The sequence below is a fragment of the Raphanus sativus genome, chromosome 7 (genome assembly GCF_000801105.2).
Source record: "Raphanus sativus cultivar WK10039 chromosome 7, ASM80110v3, whole genome shotgun sequence".
NCBI classification, from domain to species: Eukaryota; Viridiplantae; Streptophyta; class Magnoliopsida; order Brassicales; family Brassicaceae; genus Raphanus; species Raphanus sativus.
The window spans coordinates 22789134-22810704 of NC_079517.1; the positions used below are offsets into that span (position 1 = coordinate 22789134).

Below are 21571 nucleotides of genomic sequence, written 5' to 3' on the forward strand. Positions count from 1 at the left end.
CTGTAAAGCAATGGGTATAAGGACCCTTTGATTATTTAGTTTTGATGATGAGACAGAAATGGAAAGAAAATGGAAATATTTGAAAAATGGTTCATTAGGTATAATAAGAACCAAAAGATGATAATATTAAAAAACTGACTGTGGCGCAATGGCTAACCGATTTTATGTATCATTGGCTAGACCCGGGTTCAAATCTCCCACATCTTTTTTTAATAAATTTGTTTTTATTAATTATTAATTATATAAAATATAAAAAGCCACGTAATCAAATATTTAACGGACAGCTCAGCATCTGTTATTTTTGACTAACCGAAAATTGGTCAATGTATGTAAAAACCGAATTATGTTAGTTGATGTATGAAATTTGAATATATTATGTGTTGATGTATGTTTTAGCACATGGTCCAAGTGTATGTACTGATCGGGACCGCGACACTCTGTTGATGTATGAATTGGCCGTTTTCCCGGCTGTGTCACCACAACGTTGAGAGTTTTGCTCTCTACATAGTGTGTATACGGCGGTCTGAAACACATAGCGCTTGAGGAACCTGTGTGTATTGGACTGTGACCGGTGAGATATCTGTGCCACTAACTCGTTCCAGTTCAGAGAGAACTAAACTCCCAAAAGCTTCTGCGTCAGCTCTTTCCACACTGTCCAAGTATGTAAGAATAACTTTTATGATTTCTATAATGAAATCTAACCCAAAACTGTAAGTTAGATTTAGATTAATTCAACCCTAATGCATTTCTAAAGAAGAAAGAAAGACTTACTTTGATCCATGTTTAGATGCAATTTCATCAATTGATCTTCTCTATCCTTAACCTTCCGGGAAAAGTGTCTATTACAACCTGAACAATTTGGATCGTACCAAATACAACCCGAACTAATGGTTAGTGCCAAATACGATCTGAACTCAATTAAATCTTTAAAAACCTACCCGGACTTTTTAAAACGTGCATAAATCTACATTGAAATATTATTAAAAAGTTGAAATTACATAAACTACTATTTTTTCATCGTATTAAATTTTAAAACTTTGGTGATAATTTTTTCTGATTTATATAAATACATAACATTTTTTACTTATTATATCTTCAATAAACTTATATATTACTAAAATATAAATAATAAATATTTATAATTAAATTATCTTAGATATACTTAAAATTTTAAAGTTATTTATAAAAAAAATGTATAGATTATTTTTATTTTTAATACTTAAGTGAATTTTTTTCAAAGTTATTATTATATATTTTGATATTTTGTTCAAAAATTTTGAAGTTATTTATATTTTGAACCTTTTACCTTTCAAAATTGAACAAAATATTAAAATATATAATAATAACTTTTGAAAAAAAAATGACTTAAGTTTTAAAAATAAAAATAATCTATACAAGAAATTTTTATAAATAACTTCAAAATTTTAAGTATATTTAAGATCATATAATTATAAATATTTTATTATTTATATTTTAGTAAGATATAAGTTTATTGAAGATATAACAAGTAAAAACATGTTATGTATTTATGTAAATCAGAAAAAATTATCACCAAAGTTTTAAAATTTAATACGATGAAAAAATAGTAGTTTATATAATGTCAACTTTTTAATAATATTTCAATGTAGATTTAGGTACGTTTTAAAAAGTTCGAGTAGGTTTTTAAAGTTTTAATTGAGTTCAGGTCGTATTTGGCACTAACCATTAGTTCGGGTTGTATTTGGCACGATCCAAATTGTTCAGGTTGGAATAGGCACTTTTCCCTTAACCTTCCACCTTCAAGATTTCTTTGAGTTAGAAGTAAAAGTCATTAGTAACTCAAAATTGTTACCAATCATGTTTTAAATTTGATTTTTTGATTTTAAGTTTGATTTAATATGTTTTGTAGTTGAGTTACAATTTTGACTTAAACCCTTTGTAAAACTGTTAATTCAAATCATAAACCTAATCAACCAAAATTCCATGTTTTACAGGTTGAGTTACAAAATTAATTGATTTTTTATTCCTTAAAATAAAAAAATAATAAAATATTGAGTTTTCATAACTTACCCATGTCACGTCCTTTTTTTTGTTCACGTAACTACAATTACTATGCATGTCACGTAACTAACAAACATTTGTAGATTTTTTTTTTTGCTTTATAAATTCTAAATATTATTATTTATGGTTCCAATTCTACGGTTATAGTAATATCTATTTTATTTTAATTTGAGATTGATTTGGAATGAACATTTATAAACTTTTATTATTATTATTTTATTTTTAGTTTAAAGTTCATGTTAATATTATTATTTGATTAACTTATTTTCTATTGATATTAGAATAAATAGTATTACTGGTGATCATAATATAGAAAATAATACAGTTACAAAAATATAGAAGATAATATATATTGAAAATTATTTTTTTTTAAATTTTTATACTAATTCAAAATATACCTTTTAATTTATTTATTTTTAAAATATCTTATTGTTAATTTTTTTAATAAATGTTTTTACTATTTATATGTTTATATATTCAATTATTTTATTAAAAAACTCATACTGCAACTTATACATCAAAAATGTTACCAATCACATATTTTAATAAAATGATAACTTTTATTTTTACTGTGAATTTACCACATAAACCTACAGTTTCTATCACATATTTTTTACTGCAAGTTACATCGAATTATAAATTATATTGCAACTCAACTTTAATACTACACTAGATCTCGATCCGCACAACCGTGCGGGTTTTATTTTCTTTACTAAATCATTTTAGTTTATAAAACAAAATTTATCAGTAAATTATTAGATTTTAGTATTATGTATTATCTAAATTTATTATACAGTGTTTATGTGATTTATGATATTATTATTGTAAAATATTCAAATTTTGTATTCTTGTAAAAATTTTGTACTATTTTACATATTTTTTTATTTCCAAATTTGAAATATGTATAAATTTAAATCAAATTGGTGATAGATTTGTTAGGAATAGCATACGTCAGAACTATTTTGTATTTAGTTTATTATGATCCCGACCCGTAATTCAAAGTGATATATTTCTTTTAGTAATTTGTTTTGTTTATTCAGTTTATATAATAGATTATTGTATATATAAAATTTTAAGATAACTTAAATTTTTATACATGTTATATAATTAAACAGAAATGGATATTGCTTTCCAACAAAATCTTTTTAAAATCTTTGTAAAATGTTTTTTTGAAAAGTAATCATTTTAAGTGGCTATTATCATTACAATATTTTATATAATTTTTTGTTTATAAATCAATATAAATTAAATTTAAATTTCTGATTATTTTTAATGACAACTAAAATTTAATTAATCAATTTTTGAATTTTTTTTGAAAATATTCTGAAAATATTCTGAAAAGATTTTGTTAGAATTTTCTTAAATTAATATTTATTTTTATTTAAATGATATTATAGTTAAGTTATGTGTATTTTATAAATCTTCTAAATAATGGTCCAACTTAAAATATCACACATGATTGAAGTTATGACTTCTATTTTAATATAATAGATGTTACAACTTTAAAACTACACTAGATCTCGATCCGCACAACAGTGCGGATGATTGTTTTCATTTATTTTCGTATAAACATTATGTTTTCACTTCTAATTTGATATATATTATAATATATATGAAGTGTGTATATCAATTTTTAAAAGAAAAATAATTTTACAATACATTAATTTTTCAGCGGATAGATTGTTTCAAAATTACACATGTATTTGTATCTTCTTCTATATATATTTTGGATTATTATTTTATTATTGAGCTTGTAAATATATGTAAAGATTGGTAAAATATTGTTTTATTGTCATCTCTTAAGATATTGTAATATTTTTCAAATTTAGATAGTTTAACAAAAATTAATCTTTTAGCTTCATATTATGGAGTAAATATTTAAATATTTTGTTTTTGTTATTTAAAAAAAATAAACTATGTAATCTAAAAATATTTTTCATTGGTTTAAGGTATTATAGATTAATCATTGTTAGAAAATGATGATTTTGTTATTTTTAAAAATAAACTTTAGAATTTTAAAAGTGAACTTTGACAAATATATAAATAATTAACTTATGAAAGTATACTATTACAATATTAAATGATATTTATTTAATTTAAACATGTATTTTATTATACTATTTATAAATTCAATGGGTCATCTATTGTTTAATTCAATTATTTTAAGCCCAATAAGATTATTAATGATTGAATAATTTAATGTAATCAATTCTAATAGATAGTCCATTTTAAAATATCACACATTAAAAAAGTCATGACTTATCTTTTAATATAATAGATGTTACCAATCAGAGCCATTATCTTGTCACGTTGATGAATTACAAAGGAGGAACCATGTGGTAAGTACCGCGATTCGAACACAGCACCCCAAGGAGAACTTAAAGCTCTCAACCATTTTTGGTGCCCGAAGCCCTTGCTTCATGAGCTTTAGCGTAGGGCCGGTCCTGCATGTGGTTGTGATGGTTCACGACAATTACCATATAAACATTTTTCTATGCAGCCACCGTTTTATGTAACCCCCACTTACATGTATATAGTATCATTTTTATGTAGTTAATATTAAGTAACTACAAATTCTATATACACATATAAATAAATAATAGAGAAAAACATTAACACTAAAATGGTAAGGATAGAGGGTATCCATATTAGTGAAAGAAAACTTGCCAGAAATCTCCGATATGGTGAAGAGTTTTTCATCATCATCCACATGGTGATGATATAACTATCCATCAGAAGATTATACAAATTGTCCCTAGATCAGAGCTGGGTCCAGTGCTTCCGGCTGCCATTTTATTATAAATGTTTAACTGGCCACTTTCTAATAAAATTGTCAATGGTCTAGCAGCTAGTTTTGCATCAAAACTATGTGAGAGGCTTGGGTTCGATTATGTGCACAGTTTTTTTTTTCAAAATATCAGCCATTTTTTTTTTTTTTGGGCTTGTGGTCTTGAAAAGCTCAAGACCGACTCTAAATAGAACTACCCGTTGAAAATCAATTTTAAATTTTTTTAATAATTTATAATTAAATAAAAATATTTCAGATGATACATAGAGATTTATCATTTAAAACAAATTACTTCAATTTACATTTACAGGTTAATTATGAGCACTGCAGCCACAAGTCCTATGATAGCTCCCTTATCAATCGTTTTCCCATCTGTTCAAAGGCAAAATAACATATTCTTTGAACACAAGAGGGTCATGCTTATTGGTTATATAGAAGTAGATCACTTACCTTCGTTGGTCAGGGGAGGTGGGGACTGCAGCTGAGACACGGGTTGAGAAGCAGGTTGAGACGCGGGTTGAGAAGCAGGCTGAGATGTAGGCTGAGGCGCTAACTTAAGAGGACTAAAGGCACCATTGTAGGGGTACATATCCAACCGGAAAAAACAATTAGGCCAATACACATAGCCGCCTTGCTTCCCACGACAGCAATCTACATAGTAATCAACACTTTGTCGTAAACAGGTCTTACAATTAGAGGGAGAGACGTCAGGGGTGCATTGCATTAACGCATATACATTCATAGAGCTCGTCAAGGCTGCTACATCAGCTGCGTAGAATCTACTGTTAGAGACTGGTACATTCTTGCCTGATGATGACAAAGCTGCGGTCACCATACGAACTGCTAATCGCTCCAAGAACCTGTCAAAATCTGTTAAGTTTGTGCTGAGATTTTCAACGTTGGCACCATAAGAAGGTGAATCTGTATCCACCGGTCTAAAAGACGGGCTGTTAGAGTAGCGTGCCATACATAGAGTTTCACCTCCACCTGACCAATAAAAGGCTGCTGCCTGGTTGGGACAGCTCTGTATTAACTGGTCAGACGCAGCCTTGATACAATCCGAACAAAACTCTTGTTTAGCGCCTGGGATGCACATCCCCAGCGCGTAGACCTGGTCAGGATACGTCCCAACCGAAACGTTGAAGAAGCCATCTTTAGCTGCCACCTCAGATGCAAGAGATGAGAGGATAAGTTGACGGTTCCTGTCAAAAGTATCACCTGGTCTAAACGTTCCAAAATTTTCCAAGCAAACCTGCGCAGAGACAACAACAGTTACGCTCACGGGAAGAAGCCAGAGGGCCAATGAGAGGAGATTGTTTTGACCCATCTTTTTTGAAGTGGACTCGAAGCAACTTGTGACGAGCCTAACTCGGGATCTGAGTGTTGCAGAAATTCACAGTGTGGTTTCTGATATTTTAAATCTTTCTGCTGAGTTTGAATCTGTTTCTTTTGTCTGGATCTCTAGAGAGAAGAATCTCATGGCTGATAGTTTGGCCAAATCTGCTCTGTCTGTATTTGAACTTGGTAGTTGGGAATGCTGTTAATGCTCCCCGCTAACTGTTTTTCTAATTAATGAATGTGTTTCAAAAAAAAAACAATGACAACTTGTTTGAAAAAGAGGAAAAACAAGTTTGAGAACTGGACCGCTGAAAGTGCTGCACACCTAGTTGATGGAAAGACTTTTTTTTAGTTAAATGTTAATTTAAAATCAAAAGAAAAATGGTTCTTTTTTACACGGAATGCATCATTTAATCAGAAAGAACTTTAAAACTAAAGCGCTGACATTTTCCTGAGCTGTTCTCCTATGATATAGCTTATAGCTACAGTTAAAACCCTTCCACATATTGCCTGTCTGCGATCCTTAGCAGCCTTATGCGCATTTGTTTGTCAATGAGACGGATCAGGTTTGACTGAGGAGTGGGTGTGTCACCATGACGTTGAGAGTTTCGCTCTCTTTATAGTGTGTATAAGGCGGTCTGAAACACATAGCGCTTGAGGAACCTGTGTGTATTGGACTGTGATGACCGGTGAGATATTGGTGCCACTAACTCGTTCCAGTTCAGAGAGAACTGACTGCCCAAAAGCTTCTGCGTCAGCTCTTTCCACACTGTCCAAGTATGTAAGAATAACTTTTATGATTTCTATAATGAAATCTAACCCAAGACCGTAAGTTAGATTTAGATTAATTCTAACCCTAATGCATTTTTAAAGAAGATAGAAGGACTTACCTTGATCAAATGCAATTTCACCAATTGATATTCTCTATTCTTAACCTTCCACCTTCAAGATTCCTTTGATGGAGAGGAATCAAATCTGTCTTTCTCTCCTTGATATTGTCTTGTCACGTTGATTAATTACAAAGGAGGAACCATGTGATGTGGTTTATATATTTATGTTAATGGTTGTGATGGTTCACGACAATTACCATATAACCACTTTTCTATGCAGCCACCTTTTTATGTAACCCCCACTTATATGTATATACAATCATCTTTATGTAGTTAATATTAAGTAACCACCTTTTTATGTAACCCCCACTTATATGTATATACAATCATCTTTATGTAGTTAATATCAAGTAATTACAAATTCTATATAGACAAATAAACAATAGAGAATGACATTAACACTAAAATGGGTTGTCAATACACCCATATTCTAATTCTTTAATCCAAACTGATTTATCACGGTATCGTCTTTTATGTTATAATATAAATTATTAAAATAAAATTTGATCTTTATATTAAACCAATAGATACATAGGTCATATAGCATATAAAATATTTTATATTCTCCCACTTGACCTTTGTGTAGAGTTTAATAATTTTAGTGTGCAATTTTACATCAGATTGATCTTTACTATAATTAGAACTGATCGAATCATGGTGATACTTAAACACAACCACTTTCAATGATGCTAAAATACACTTTAACGGTTAATTATTCTAAACTCAAGTCAATGGCATCCTACCATTGGATATAAATACTATCAACTATAGTAAAAGAAATCACTAATCTTTTTCATATTATTAACTATATTCAATGATCCACTTTTGGGTGATATTCTAGGATATAGAAAAAAAAATTGATCACTAAAACTTTAATGTCATTTATAGCATCTCTTTAATCATGATCAATCATACTATTATTAATTTTAATATTTGTAAGTACATAACAAGATCACTTTGGTGACTAACATGTTATAAACTATACAAAAATTAAAATATTAATAGGTAAATTTAGCCTAATATTATGTTATATTTCATAACATAAATTTCTATATTTTTCTGATGATCCTGGTATCCAGATGCCTCGAGAGAAACCCGACTAGCGCCTAATGACAGTTTTGGAAATCTGGGCATTGCCCACCAAAGATTTTGGGTTTAGTATGAACATCTCTAATAATTTTTTTTCCGTCAAGACTGATTCATCTTTATTATTAAACACTTTTAAAATACGCGTTAGTTTTTAGTGTTATTTAAAACGGTATGCCATTGAGCATTTAATTAATCTTCCTATATTAATGTTTGTTTTTTCAGTTATTTAATATGTGTTTCCTAAAATTTCTTTGTCTTTTTCTGTTTAATTAATGCATTTCCAAAATCCAATTATATTTAATGCGTGTTACCTTTTATGATTTTCTCTCTTTTCTGTTTAATTAATACATTTACAAAATCGAATTCGAAATAAAAGAGTTTGGCAATAATAATTAATAAACCTAACTTATATTATTCATTGTTTTTTTCCTATTTTCTTATATATGTGTGTGTCAGGAAATAATTAATAAACATAGTTTTAAATATTTAATGAACAATATTATTTTAAAATATGTAATTATATTTTTATTATTTATTAGTAATAACTGAAAATAAAAGTCACATTAAAATAATCATTTATATAATATATAAATATATTATGTCACATATATTTTTCATATAAATAATACCACAATATAAGTTCAGTATATAAATATATAGCACCATATATTTTAAATAATATATACAACAGTTTTATTATTCATTATCATAAATTTTGATCCATATAAATCAAAATACATTTGTACGGATATATTGGGTCATATTCAGAAAATTTTATTTTCTAGATATTTTATACATAAATCTAATTATACAAATGTTTAATTTGTTTATATGATCTAATTATTTAAATGTTTGATTTGTTTATATGATGTCTAATAAATATCGGTCATATAATTTACTGTAGAACGCAAAATAGTTATTCGATATAATTAAGCACATTGTTATTTTTAAATATGTTATATTAGTACACACATTACAAACTATATATAATATTTAGTATAAACAAAAAAAATGATATTAACACCCGCTCGGTCGGTCAAAATATAGTTATAAACTTATAATTATAAGGCACTAACGCCAACACCCTCCTTACAAAAAGGGGACTTTTTGCTGCTAACTAGTCCACCCCACCAAAAAAACAGAGCATGAGAGAATTACAAAACAGAGCACTATAAAACAGAGACCATCACACTTCTGTCCTAAACTCATCTCACTGTTTTATCGTTATCTCAGCTCTCTTCCCATCGATCTTCCACCGAGACCACAATCAGAGACCTCGACTTTCATTTTTTAACATCTCTAATAATGTTAAAAAAAGTTTTTTGACAGCTACTTTTATTTTTATTTACTTTTATCCTTTTATTTAAAAGAATAAATTTTAAATATTATATTTTCTTTTTGAAAAAATCTGCATATGAAATAATTAATTCTCATTGGTTGGTGAATCTACGTGAACCCAATAATTTCTCTTAAAAATATGTGAGAGGCTTGGGTTCGATTATGTGCAAAGTTTTTTCAAATTTTCAGCCATTTTTTATTTATTTTGGGTTTGTGGTCTTGAAAAGCTCATGACCGACTCTGAATAGAACTATCCTTTGAAAATGAATTTTTAAATTTTTTTAATAATTTATAATTAAATAAAAAAAATTCAGATGATACATGGAAATTTATCATTTAAAACAAATTACTTCAATTTACATTTACATGTTGATTATGAGCATTGCAGCCACAATTCCTATGATAGCTCCCTTATCAATCGTTTTCCCATCTGTTCAAAGGCAAAATAACATATTCTTAGGCACAAGAGGGTCATGCTTATTGGTTATATAGAAGTAGATCACTTACCTTCGTTGGTCAGGGGAGGTGGGGACTGCAGCTGAGACGCGGGTTGAGTAGCAGGCTGAGATGCAGGTTGAAAAGCAGGCTGAGATGCAGGTTGAAAAGCAGGCTGAGATGTAGGCTGAGGCGCTAACTTAAGAGGACTAAAGGCGCCATTGTAGGGGTACATATCCAACCGGAAAAGACAATTAGGCCAATACACATAGCCGCCTTGCTCCCCACGACAGCAATCTATATAGTAATCAACACTTTGTCGTAAACAGGTCTTACAATTAGAGGGAGAGACGTCAGGGGTGCATTGCATTAACGCATATACATTTATAGAGCTTGTCAAGGCTGCTACATCAGCTGCGTAGAATCTACTGTTAGAGAATGGTACATTCTTGCCTGATGATGACAAAGCTGCGGTCACCATACGAACTGCTAATCGCTCCAAGAACCTGTCAAAATCTGTTAAGTTTGTGCTGAGATTTTCAACGTTGGCACCATAAGAAGGTGAATCTGTATCCACCGGTCTAAAAGACGGGCTGTTAGAGTAGCGTGCCATACATAGAGTTTCACCTCCACCTGACCAATAAAAAGCTGCTGCCTGGTTGGGACAGCTCTGTATTAACTGGTCAGACGCAGCCTTGATACAATCCGAACAAAACTCTTGTTTAGCGCCTGGGATGCACATCCCCAGCGCGTAGACCTGGTCAGGATACGTCCCAACCGAAACGTTGAAGAAGCCATCTTTAGCTGCCACCTCAGATGCAAGAGATGAGAGGATAAGTTGACGGTTCCTGTCAAAAGTATCACCTGGTCTAAACGTTCCAAAATTCCAAGCAAACCTGCGCAGAGACAAACAACATTACGCTCACGGGAAGAAGCCAGAGGGCCAATGAGAGGAGATTGTTTTGACCCATCTTTTTGAAGTGGACTCGAAGCAACTTGTGACGAGCCTAACTCGGGATCTGAGTGTTGCAGAAATTGTTGGGGATGGATTGTCACCATCCACAAGGCCCAGCGAACAGGAGGCCCATTACTACCATTCAAAGGATGACCGGCTCGGGACGGCTTCTGACGAGCCGCGACTCGGCTCGTGACCTCTATAGCTGAAGGACGAGAAGCCGATGGAAACGATCAGGCGGCTCGGGCCGAGCAGTCATCTCGACTGGGCCTTTTAGAACAAAAGGCCCATAACGAAGGGGACGAATTAGGTCAAAACCAACCGACCTAGGAGACTATATAAGGAGTTGAGGACAGGAAAGAAGGGCATCACCACATAGACAGACAGACTTGCGGCTAGATTAGGGTTTCCTTTATTCTCTTTGTATCTCGCCGCTCTCTTGTACTTCCGGCTAGGAGCTCACCGAGCATCGACTAGCCGGCTTTCTTACTCTTGTACCCTCGTTATTCCGACTCTAATAAAACGTCTCTGTTCATCCCACTCTTGAGTTCTTCTACTTTCTGTTGACCAAACTCACCTTAAACAATTGGCGCCCACCGTGGGGGCGATCAGAGTAACGTTTCTTAGCCTAGTATGACGATTGGTGACTCGAACCCCGGCTCTTCCGGCGAAGCGACCGAGCTTACGCCTCCGCCCTCCTCCCCTCTTCTCTCGTCGGACTTCATGAGCTCCGTGATGGCTCGCCTCGCGCATCAAGAAGAAGTCCAGAAAACGACGAATGAGCAGCTCGCTGCTCTCGTGGCTGCCCTCACTGCTCCCGCTGGACCGACGAACCGTTCCCAACCCGTCTGCCGGCATCTCTTCCCTCCAACGCCGGCAGAAGACCGCGCTGTGGACGAATCTGACCCTAACGGTCCTCCCGCCGTATACCCTACTCCGACGACAGCAGATCCGACGACGATTCGCGAGATCGCCGAGCTCAAACTCAGCCTTCAACAAATGAGCTCGCAGATCCACCAAGCGACGAGCGCAGCCCCTCAGATCGACAGCGTCATCGCCTCTACTTCGCGCTCGCCCTTCGCTAGCGAGCTAACCAGGGTCCAGCTCCGCAAAATAGAAAAGCTCCGTCTCCCCGAGTACAAACCCGGCGGCGACCCCGTCGAACATCTGACAGCCTTCAACATAGCTATGGCCAGAGCTCGCCTTTCCGACGAAGAGAAGGACGCAGGATACTGTCAGCTCTTCGTCGAAACACTCAACGAACAAGCGCTAACCTGGTTCTCACAGCTCAGCGAGAACTCGATTCGCAGTTTCCGAGACCTATCAGCCGTTTTCCTCAAGACTTACATCATGTTTACCAAGCGAGCAGCAACCGCTTCCAGCCTGTGGAATATGGCGCAAACAAAAGACCAAAGCCTTAAGGACTACATGGAAAAGTTCAAGACGATCGTTTCCCGAGTCGACGTCCCTGATCACATCGCTATCGACGCTTTGATGAACACTCTCCTCGTCAACTCGAAGTTTCGTAAGGACCTGTATTCCAACCCCACGACTTCGCTCCCCGATGCTATTGCCCGGTCTCACAATTTCATCCGAATGGAAGAAGACACCAAGGCAATAATTCGGAAGCAGAACGCTGCCAAGCCGGTTGCAGCCAAAAGTGCGGGAGCTCGGCCAGAGCCACGCCAGCACGCGCCAGCTGATAACGGCGGCAAAAAAGGAGGTCTCCTCTACGTCGTGGACGAGAACAACGCCCCTGTCTCAACCATGGTCATGCACGATAAAAAGTGGAATGTTTATCAGCGAGAGACCGACTCTCCAGATGCGTCCCCCAGTACCCCTAGTGCTGGTGTCGTGGCTAAAGTCGATTCGGCTCCAGGACCGACCAGAACTCCCATCGATCTCACGAAGCATTGCAAGTATCACGACGTGAAGGGACACGACACGACCGAGTGCAAATCTCTCTACGCCCAGTTCCTCTCCTCGATCGAAAGCGGAGACTACAAGATCCAGCCGCCAAAACCCAAACCAAAAGGAGAAACAGCTGGAGCAGAAACAAAGACAAGAAGGCTCAGCGCAAATCGCAAGGCAAAAACCGTAAAAACGACAAACAGTCGAAGGACGCTGAGAAGGCCACCCGGGAAACCGATGATGACGACGACTCGGCGGACGACGATCAGCCTGCCAATCGCCAGCGCATTGAAGTGATCCGCGTCCAACCTCAAGGAAGGAACGAACCAGGATCCTCGTCGGACGAGGACGACGATATGAGACCCCAGACGACACTGTGGATCTTCGGTCCTTCCTCGAGCAAAAGTCTCGATCCACTACCGAGGAAACGCCAGTCTCTTCTGATCTCCGCCGACAGATCGACTCGAATCGCGCCGCGAAAGCTTCGGCACAAGACTCCTCCCAAAGGCAGTCCGCCGACAAGCCGAACTGCGATTTGCGAGACAAACTCAACGCGAAGATCGGCGACCTGCGGACAACCCTTAACCGCAAGAAAAGGGATACTGCCGAAACAAGTAGCGACCTTCGCGATGTGCTCCGCGCAAAGCGAGCACAAACTCGTCCCCGGATAAACGTCATTATGGGTGGATCACCTCCCTGCGGCGATTCAGTTAGAGCAGTCAAAGACCACCGAAGGCAAGCTACTACTTCCCAACGGTGGCCCCAGAAGCAAGTAGACGATCAGCCGATTACCTTTTCGTCTGACGATACACTCGGCGTGCACCTCCCTCACAACGATCCTTTGCTCGTCGTGCTCGCGTCGACAAGTACGACGTCACAAAAGTACTTATCGATACCGGGAGTTCGGTCGATATCATCTTTCGCGAAACCTCGTGAAGATGGGAATTGACCTCAACGACGTCAAGCCTTCTACTCGGACCCTGACAGGATTCAACGGCTCGTCAGAAGTAATCGCAGGCACGATCCGCCTCTCGGTTCACGCATGCGGAGTCACTCGGACGGTCAAATTTTCTGTGGTCGGCTCCAAAGCCCCTTACCACGTTATACTCGGCACCCCATGGCTGCACTCAATGCGAGCAATCGCATCAACGTATCATCAGTGTGTTAAGTTCCCAGGATCAGACGGATCGATCAAAACTCTGAAGGGTGATCAGCAAGCCGCGCGAGATCTCCTGATCGCCACGGTTAAAATTCAGCGCTCCCAATCACTCGTCAACTCGGTCTCTCCTCCCACGAGCAAAGTCTGCCCGCAAAAGGAGGAGGTGCTCGAAGTACCAGTCGACGAGTCGGATCCGAGCAAATCAGTCCGAGTAGGCGCATTTCTGCCCGACGAAATGCAGCAGAAGATTCTCGAGTTCCTTAAGCAAAACCTATCCACATTCGCCTGGACAATGTCTGATATGAAGGGAATCGATCCAGCTATCACGACCCACGAGCTCAATGTTGATCCCAACTTCAAACCCATCCGGCAGAAAGAGAAGAAAGTTGGGACCAGAGCGATCCAAAGCAGTCGCAGAAGAAGTCGAGCGTCTACTCGGTGCCGGCTCAATCACTGAAGTTCGTTACCCGGAATGGCTAGCCAACCCGGTGGTCGTCAAGAAGAAGAACGGTAAATGGCGCGTCTGCGTCGATTTTACCGACCTCAACAAAGCATGTCCTAAGGACAGCTACCCGTTGCCTAGCATCGATCGCCTAGTCGAATCGACGGCCGGCAACGAGATGCTGACGTTCATGGACGCCTTCTCGGGCTATAACCAGATCCTGATGCACCCAGACGACCGGGAGAAAACCGCTTTCATCACTGACCGGGGAACTTACTGTTATAAGGTGATGCCATTCGGGTTGAAAAACGCCGGGCAACCTACCAGAGGCTCGTTAACAGGATGTTCGCCGACCAGTTTGGGAAAACAATGGAAGTTTATATCGACGACATGCTCGTCAAATCCCTCCGAGCCGACGACCACCTAGCACACTGAAGGAATGCTTCGCCATCCTAAACAAGTACGGGATGAAGTTGAATCCCGCAAAGTGCACGTTTGGCGTCTCCTCGGGCGAATTCCTTGGTTACATCGTCACGCAACGAGGAATAGAGGCTAACCCGAAACAGATCTCAGCAGTCCTGAACCTCCCCAGTCCGAGAAACTGCCGGCGAAGTTCAGAGACTAACAGGACGCATCGCCGCCCTTAATCGCTTTATCTCCCGATCTACCGACAAGTGTCTTCCTTCTATGATCTCCTCCGAGGGAACAAGAAGTTCATCTGGGATGATAAATGCGAGGACGCGTTCGTTCAACTCAAGCAATACCTGACAACTCCTCCCGTCTTGGCCAAGCCGGACGTAGGAGACGTTTTGTCTCTCTATATCGCTGTCTCCTCGGCAGCCGTCAGCAGTGTCTTGATCAAGGAGTCGCGGCGAGCAGCGTCCGATTTTTTACACGAGCAGACGCATGACCGGCCCGAAACCAGATACCCAACCCTTGAGAAGCTGGCTCTGGCCGTCGTCGACTCCGCGAGGAAATTACGACCCTACTTCCAGTCACACTCTATCGAAGTTCTGACCGACCAACCGCTCCGCACCGTCCTGCAAAATCCCAACAGAGCCGGCCGGCTGACCAAGTGGGCAATCGAACTGAGTGAGCTTGACATTACGTACAAATGTCGAACAGCCGCCAAATCTCAAGTCCTCGCCGACTTCCTTGTCGAGCTCACGCCAGATCTTGCACAAGACCTCGACGTCCCGAGTCCCAATTGGATTCTTCATGTCGACGGATCATCGACGAGTAAAGGATCCGGTGCTGGGTCCAGCTTCAATCGCCAACAGGAGAACTCATCCGCCAGTCTTTCAGTTTCGGCTTCCCGGCCTCTAACAACGAGGCAGAGTATGAATCGTTGATCGCCGGTCTTCGTCTCGCCCGAGCCGTCAAAGCCAAACGCTTGAGTGCTTATTGCGACTCGCAGCTCGTCGCTAGCCAGTTTAGCGGCGACTACGATGCTCGCAATGATAGAATGGATGCGTATCTCCGAGTGGTTCAGGAGCTCGCTAGGGAATTCGATTTCTTCGAACTCACCAAGGTTCCTCGCGGAGAGAACGTTTGCGCCGATGCCCTAGCCGCACTCGGGAGCAAACTCCACGATCAGGTCAAAAGGACGATACCCATACATCGGATCGATCGACCGAGCATCGATTCTTCCTCCGACGAAAGCTCTCCCATCGCTCCAATCTTTGCAACAACTCGACGATCCACCACCGATCAAACCGAAACTGAGACACCGGATCAAGCCGACACTGAGATGCCGATCGTGACGATACCCCAGTCGATTGGCGAGCCGAGTTCCTAGATTATCTCCTACGAGAAGAACTGCCAAAAGATAAGTGGGCAGCGAGACGCCTGAAGAGACGCAGCGCCCACTACGTCGTCATCATGAACGACGAACTTCACCGAGTGACCGCGAACAAGGTTCTCTTAAAGTGCATCCAGGGCGATGAAGTACGCCGAGTAATGGCTGAAACTCACGACGGAGCAGGAGGAAACCACTCGGGAGGCCGAGCACTCGCCCTTAAGGTTCGAAGCTTGGGATTCTTTTGGCCGTCTATGAACACTGACTGCGAGGCATACGCTCGTCGGTGCGACAAATGCCAGCGTCACGCTCCGAGCATCCACAGTCCCACTGAGCTGTTGCGGACATCTGCTGCCCCTTATCCGTTCATGAGGTGGGGGATGGACATCATCGGGCCAATGCCGAACTCGCGCCAACGTCGTTTCATCCTGGTCCTCACCGATTACTTCACCAAATGGATTGAAGCCGAAGCGTTCTCTCAGGTAACGGACAAGGAAGTCCGCACCTTCGTCTGGAAGAACATCATTTGCCGTCACGGTTTGCCGTACGAGATCATAACGGACAATGGCTCTCAGTTCATGTCCGGAAACTTCAAAGAGTTCTGCAACAAGTGGAATATCCGTCTAAGCCCTTCGACTCCTCGTTACCCGCAAGGAAACGGACAGGCGGAATCTTCCAACAAGATTATCATCGATGGAATCAAGAAGCGACTCGACCTAAAGAAAGGCCATTGGGCCGACGAGCTGGACGGCGTCCTCTGGTCGCACCGAACGACTCCCCGCGGTGCGACCAAATCCACCCCTTTCTCTCTTGCTTACGGGATGGAAGCAATGGCCCCCGCCGAAGTTAACGTGACAAGTCTTCGGCGCGCCAAGATGCCGCAGTTCGTCGAGCTTAATCAAGATATGCTCCTCGATGCCCTCGATGAACTCGAGGAAAAACGAGATCAAGCGCTTCTTCGGATCCAAAATTACCAGAACCAGATCGAGAGCTACTATAATAAAGAAGGTAAAAGCGCGCCCTCTCGAGCTCGGCGATCTCGTCCTCCGAAAAGTCTTCGACAACACAAAGGAGCTCAACGCTGGCAAGCTAGGGACCAATTGGGAAGGACCTTACAAGATCACCGAGTCGTTCGACCAGGCGTCTACCGACTCGAGACTTCCCGCGGAGAGGCAGTCCCACGAGCCTGGAACTCTATGCATCTTCGCCTCTTCTACCAATAGATTCGTCTCATCTTTTTCTCCGAGCGAATGACCAACAGGTCACTGTTCGCAAAAAAAAAAAAAAAAAAAAAAAAAAAAAAAAAAAAAAACCGAGTAGATGCACCTAACCGTCACTTCTACTCGTCCGAGTGAATGCGCTACTACAGCCACTTTCACTCGGTCAAACGAACTACGAAAGGCTTGATCCTCATCCGAGGTACGTAGGCATCCCTTCACAGGGTCCAGCCCCAACCAAAACAAAGTCCAAACTTTTTCGCGAAAGAATGACGAACAGTCACTTTCTAGTAAACGATGCCAACCCCTTTTTCAAGCGGAGTACGAGCACTCGCGCCAAATCAATCGATTGGGTCTTGATCAGACGTCAGTCGAAGGGAACAGCCTTGCGTCACCTGTGTGCATCACGCATTGACCGGCTACCCGATGGAAATTCTAGACCAAGTCTAACCGAAGAACGACGGTTGGCCGACCAACAGTTCTCATCGGTTACCTCGTTACTGCAATGCGTCTCGAAACCTTTTCCTCGGTAATTCAATAGAACGATTAGAGATTCTCTTTGTAATCGCTTGATCAACCACTTGTAAAAGTTTCGTTGAATAAAGAAGATTCGAACGAGCAACCGCCTCTAATTTCCTGTTCTATCTGAAAATTGGGAACTCGCTGGCAAACGCGAGTAACCGCTCGAACGAATCCTTTCTCGGTTAAAAACAAAAAACGATTTACATATTTCTAAGTGGAAACGACTTACTGAAATATATAATAAAAATTCATAAAAAGTCTGAAGAAAAAGCAAGGCAGTAGTTCATACAACAAAAGGCCTTAGCCGAGAAAAGGAAATAAAGGCACAAGCGCCAAAAGTCAGATACAACAAACATCGAATACTAATCCAAGGCAGGAAGATCCTCCTCGGGATGTTCTTCGCTCGCGCCAGAGTCCGCCCCTCGAGATGTCCTTCACTCGCGCCAGAATCCGCATCCTCGAATGACGGCGAGTCGGAGATATTGACCGGCGTGTTGGAGATCGGTTCGTCGGGAGCTGACTTGTGTCTCCTCAGCCACGGAAGGGTCCTTAAGGGCAACTTCTTGACCCGGGAGAACAGCATCAGGGCGAGCTGGCGACTGAACGGTGTCGAGAAGGCTCTTCGACGGCTCTTCGGATCGATCCCCTGGTGCTCTGAGGGAGTGCGAAGCGTCTTGGCGGCCTCGGAGTCGAGCAAGTCCATGTTCGACCCAAATTTGTCGATTTTATCCATCATCTCCTGGATAACGAACCTCGACTCGAGCACGAGAGGAGATAAAGAAAGGTCCTTCTCGAGAAGATCATCTACGATCAAACGCTTCACCTCCGCATCATAATGCCTCTCTTGCCCGGCGTAGATATCAATATCTCCCTGAGAGATGTTTTTACCTGCCGCTTTCATCCCTTCAAGGCAACGTCTCATCCCCCGAGCCTGGCCGAGCATGCATCTCGCATCCTCAAAGTTATCACGACGGGACTCCCGATCCTGGATCCTCTGGAAGCGAGCGGCGGCTTTCCCATGCATCGCCGCCATTACTCGGATCCGTTCGTGAGTAACCTCATAGCGGCGCGACTCTCGGAGACGATCCATCTCCTTGGAATGCTCTAAGGCAGCAGCCGCCTTCTCTTCCTCGAGGGTCTTCTTCTCGTTTGCCAGCTTGGTTTTCTCTTTCTCGAGCGCTTTAACCAACTCCCGGGCTCGCTTCAGCTCCTTGTTCATAGCCGCCTCTTTCTGGGAGAGTTCATCCCTCATGGCCGCTTCTGCAATAACCGCTTCGTCCTTCTTCTTCAGCATGACCTCTAAGGCGACAGTCGCCTCCTTGGTGTTGTGCCGTTGCCTATCAATCACACCATAGGTCCTCTTCAGCTCCTTGTCGTATTTGCGGACGACCTCGTTCCAGTCACCTTGGCTCTGCAACACATCAAAGAAAGAGTTGGGATAGGACGACCAAGTGAGAAGAAAGACGAGAAACGAATGCGATGCAGAAACTATACTTACCTTAACCGAGGAACCGGCAGCAGCGGTGTACTCGTCTTGGAAAACTAAGTCCTTGACGAGTGGGAGATGCTCCCTACTTCCCCGGACTTGGCGGACGAAACGAGCGCAATCTCTCTCGTTACAAACGAGAGGAGTGTCCCGCTTGAAAATGAAGTCCACTTTATCCGGGCAAAACCCCTGCAGGTTCTTCGGCACAGCCTTACCCTCCTGAGCCTTCGGAGAGGACCTGTTCGATCCCCGGGCATCTTCACGAACCGCCGCCTTTGGGAGGGAAACGGCAGTAGTCGGAGCCTCCACGGTTTCCTTCTCCGTATTGGGCGCTATCTCGTGCCCCGAGGATTCGCCGGCACTCTTCTTATTCTTTTTCGACTTCTTCTTCACCTTAGAAGAAGTCCCCTGATGACGACCACCATCGAGAGACGGATCCGGGAGAACGTCGTCTCGAGAATTGTTGCTAGGCTCCAAGGCCTGGAGCTCACCTCTCTCCACAGAGGAAGGCCGAACCTCAACGGGATCCTTGCGCGCCCGCTTCTTCTCCGATCCGGCGCCCCCACCGGTGGAAGTCTCCTCGGCTTGCTTCTCCTCGGAAGAAACGCCTTCCCTCTCCTTCCTCTTGCTCCCCGACTTTCTCACGAGCTGAGCCCCATCCGACTCAGTCGCTCTCGGCTCCCCGGGATCAGAGGAGTTTGCGTTAGAGCTTTGGTCCGGTTCCACGAACCCGAGTTGCTTCCCAACCACCAAACTTAGATCCGGCAATTCCCTCATAGCTCTGGCTCGGTTAATTTCAATCTGCTCGGCTTTGGTGAACAAGTTGATTCTCTTCGACTTCTTGGTGATGAGAGGAACGGTGTCCGAACGCCAAACCTCTGCAAAGACAAAAGAAAGCGACTTAGGATCCCTGAGGAAACCGAGCAAAAGAAGAGAAAGAGAAACTTACGCTGCTTGATCCGATCAATCGACCTACGAATCCTCCTGTACGAGAAGTTCTCCCAAAAATCCTGTTTCTGGGACGCGATAATCCGAGCACTCTCCAAGAAATCTTCCTCGTACTCCGCGGTATTCGAGTGAGGAACTGTCAAAACAAGAGAAAGAGATGGTCAGGAGTCTGAAACAGTAAAAGATTAAAGAACATTCAATACCAAATTCATTTGTTCCAAAGAACACGGTAACCGGTCTTCAGCGGCTCCTCGAAAGCCGAGCGATCGGACTTAACATAGAAGTACGATCGCTGCCAGTCGTTCGTCTTGGTCGGATAGCCCGTTACCACATTATAGTTCGGGCGTATCTTCAGTGATAACAGGCCTCGATTAATCTTCACCGAGACCAGCTCCTCAAATGCTCGGACGCTGAGAGCAGCGCCAGCTTCCGCCCCAATCACCATCAGCGCAACTGCTAGACGCCAAGCGCCATTCAAGAATTGGCTCAAAGCGACTCCTCGGCGCATCGTGTAGGCGGTGACGAGTCGAGGAATCGGAAACCATAGTTTCGTGTCCTTTTCGAAGTACGACTCGTATACGCACTGATACCCCTTCGGGGGGGACCACGGCCTTTGGGTCTCTGACGGGATTATGAATGTAACCCCGGTCGCCTTGCCTCTCTTCAGCAGCTTCGTCACCGACTCGAATGTGGATCGCGTCGGTAAAACGTTCCTCCAGTCTTGCCCCTCAACTACAGGGGACGAGCTCGCGACGGATCGAGTCGGCGCTGCTCCTCGAAAATATTCCCGGGTAGAAGCAGTAGGGAGTCATCCCGTCGTCAGGGGAGCCATCGCCTCCGTCATCGTCTGCGCGAGATTGAACCATCGCTACCGAGACGAGCATACGCTGCTCTCGGGTCATGTTCTCGGTATCCATCATCGCCTCGCGATGAGCCTCCTCTACACTATCGCCGGATCCGGCGAACCCTCTCCAGATCACTATCGGGACCAGTGGTGCTCGAAATCATCTTTCCCTTTTGTTCTCGAGAAAGTTGTTTGCTCGTCGACATATCGAGTAGAGGAACTAAAACAGAGAGCAAAAGCTTAGAGAGATAAGGAGTAGAGAGAGAAAGTACCTGATAAACTGAGAGAAGAATGAGAGAGATCTCGAGAGAGACCTCTTTATTTATAGAGAGAGTGAAGGCGCCTCCCACGAGGTGCCATCATAGCCCTAA

At 41.4% G+C, this 21571-nt stretch overlaps 4 protein-coding genes and 1 long non-coding RNA gene across 9 annotated transcripts; 1 reads left to right on the forward strand and 4 right to left on the reverse strand.

Annotated features, from left to right (window-relative positions):
* Positions 1-447: 447 nt before the first annotated feature.
* On the reverse strand, positions 448-2703 carry LOC130497717 (uncharacterized). The gene is made up of 3 exons (XR_008936726.1): positions 1770-2703; positions 772-823; positions 448-651 (listed from the first exon to the last, which is right to left on the reverse strand). It is a non-coding gene; the product is annotated as an uncharacterized LOC130497717 (long non-coding RNA).
* A 2332-nt stretch (positions 2704-5035) lies between these two features.
* LOC130497716 (putative cysteine-rich receptor-like protein kinase 30) lies at positions 5036-6938 on the reverse strand. Of its 5 annotated transcripts, XM_056990752.1 has the most exons (4): positions 5798-6938; positions 5636-5698; positions 5279-5479; positions 5036-5200 (listed from the first exon to the last, which is right to left on the reverse strand). In XM_056990752.1, exons 1-4 carry the CDS (start codon positions 6153-6155, stop codon positions 5133-5135), a joined length of 690 nt encoding a protein of 229 aa, XP_056846732.1. In that variant the 5' UTR covers positions 6156-6938; the 3' UTR covers positions 5036-5132. The 5 variants fall into 5 exon arrangements, 4 of the variants coding, with proteins under 4 accessions (XP_056846732.1, XP_056846731.1, XP_056846730.1 ...); XR_008936725.1 differs by having other exon boundaries at positions 5565-6935; XM_056990751.1 differs by having other exon boundaries at positions 5636-6933.
* A 2835-nt stretch (positions 6939-9773) lies between these two features.
* LOC108832171 (putative cysteine-rich receptor-like protein kinase 30) lies at positions 9774-11006 on the reverse strand. Its single transcript, XM_056991451.1, has 3 exons — positions 10996-11006; positions 9991-10814; positions 9774-9913 (listed from the first exon to the last, which is right to left on the reverse strand). The coding sequence occupies exons 1-3, from the start codon at positions 11004-11006 to the stop codon at positions 9846-9848; spliced, it is 903 nt and encodes a 300-aa protein (XP_056847431.1). The 3' UTR covers positions 9774-9845.
* Positions 11007-11506: 500 nt separating this feature from the next.
* On the forward strand, positions 11507-13455 carry LOC130498097 (uncharacterized). The gene is made up of 4 exons (XM_056991452.1): positions 11507-11516; positions 11631-12202; positions 12395-12736; positions 12988-13455. The coding sequence occupies exons 1-4, from the start codon at positions 11507-11509 to the stop codon at positions 13453-13455; spliced, it is 1392 nt and encodes a 463-aa protein (XP_056847432.1).
* Positions 13456-18205: 4750 nt separating this feature from the next.
* Positions 18206-20864, reverse strand: LOC130498098 (meiosis-specific protein ASY2-like). The gene is made up of 4 exons (XM_056991453.1): positions 20591-20864; positions 20358-20492; positions 19421-20286; positions 18206-19333 (listed from the first exon to the last, which is right to left on the reverse strand). Exons 1-4 carry the CDS (start codon positions 20862-20864, stop codon positions 18206-18208), a joined length of 2403 nt encoding a protein of 800 aa, XP_056847433.1.
* Between the last annotated feature and the right edge of the window lie 707 nt (positions 20865-21571).

Bases quoted from the DNA above. Each gene is read 5' to 3' on its own strand.
- LOC130497716 (XM_056990749.1), bottom strand. From the start codon at position 6,155: ATGGGTCAAAACAATCTCCTCTCATTGGCCCTCTGGCTTCTTCCCGTG. The intron at 5,201-5,278 runs GTAAGTGATCTA...GCCTTTGAACAG, and splicing joins ACCTCCCCTGACCAACGAAG to ATGGGAAAACGATTGATAAG.
- LOC108832171 (XM_056991451.1), bottom strand. The intron at 9,914-9,990 runs GTAAGTGATCTA...GCCTTTGAACAG, and splicing joins ACCTCCCCTGACCAACGAAG to ATGGGAAAACGATTGATAAG.
- LOC130498097 (XM_056991452.1), top strand. The intron at 12,203-12,394 runs GTTTTCCTCAAG...GTCAACTCGAAG, and splicing joins GTTTCCGAGACCTATCAGCC to TTTCGTAAGGACCTGTATTC. The intron at 12,737-12,987 runs GTCGATTCGGCT...AACGACAAACAG, and splicing joins GTGCTGGTGTCGTGGCTAAA to TCGAAGGACGCTGAGAAGGC.
- LOC130498098 (XM_056991453.1), bottom strand. From the start codon at position 20,864: ATGCGCCGAGGAGTCGCTTTGAGCCAATTCTTGAATGGCGCTTGGCGT. The intron at 20,287-20,357 runs GTAAGTTTCTCT...TTGTCTTTGCAG, and splicing joins GATTGATCGGATCAAGCAGC to AGGTTTGGCGTTCGGACACC. The intron at 19,334-19,420 runs GTAAGTATAGTT...GATGTGTTGCAG, and splicing joins CTGCCGGTTCCTCGGTTAAG to AGCCAAGGTGACTGGAACGA.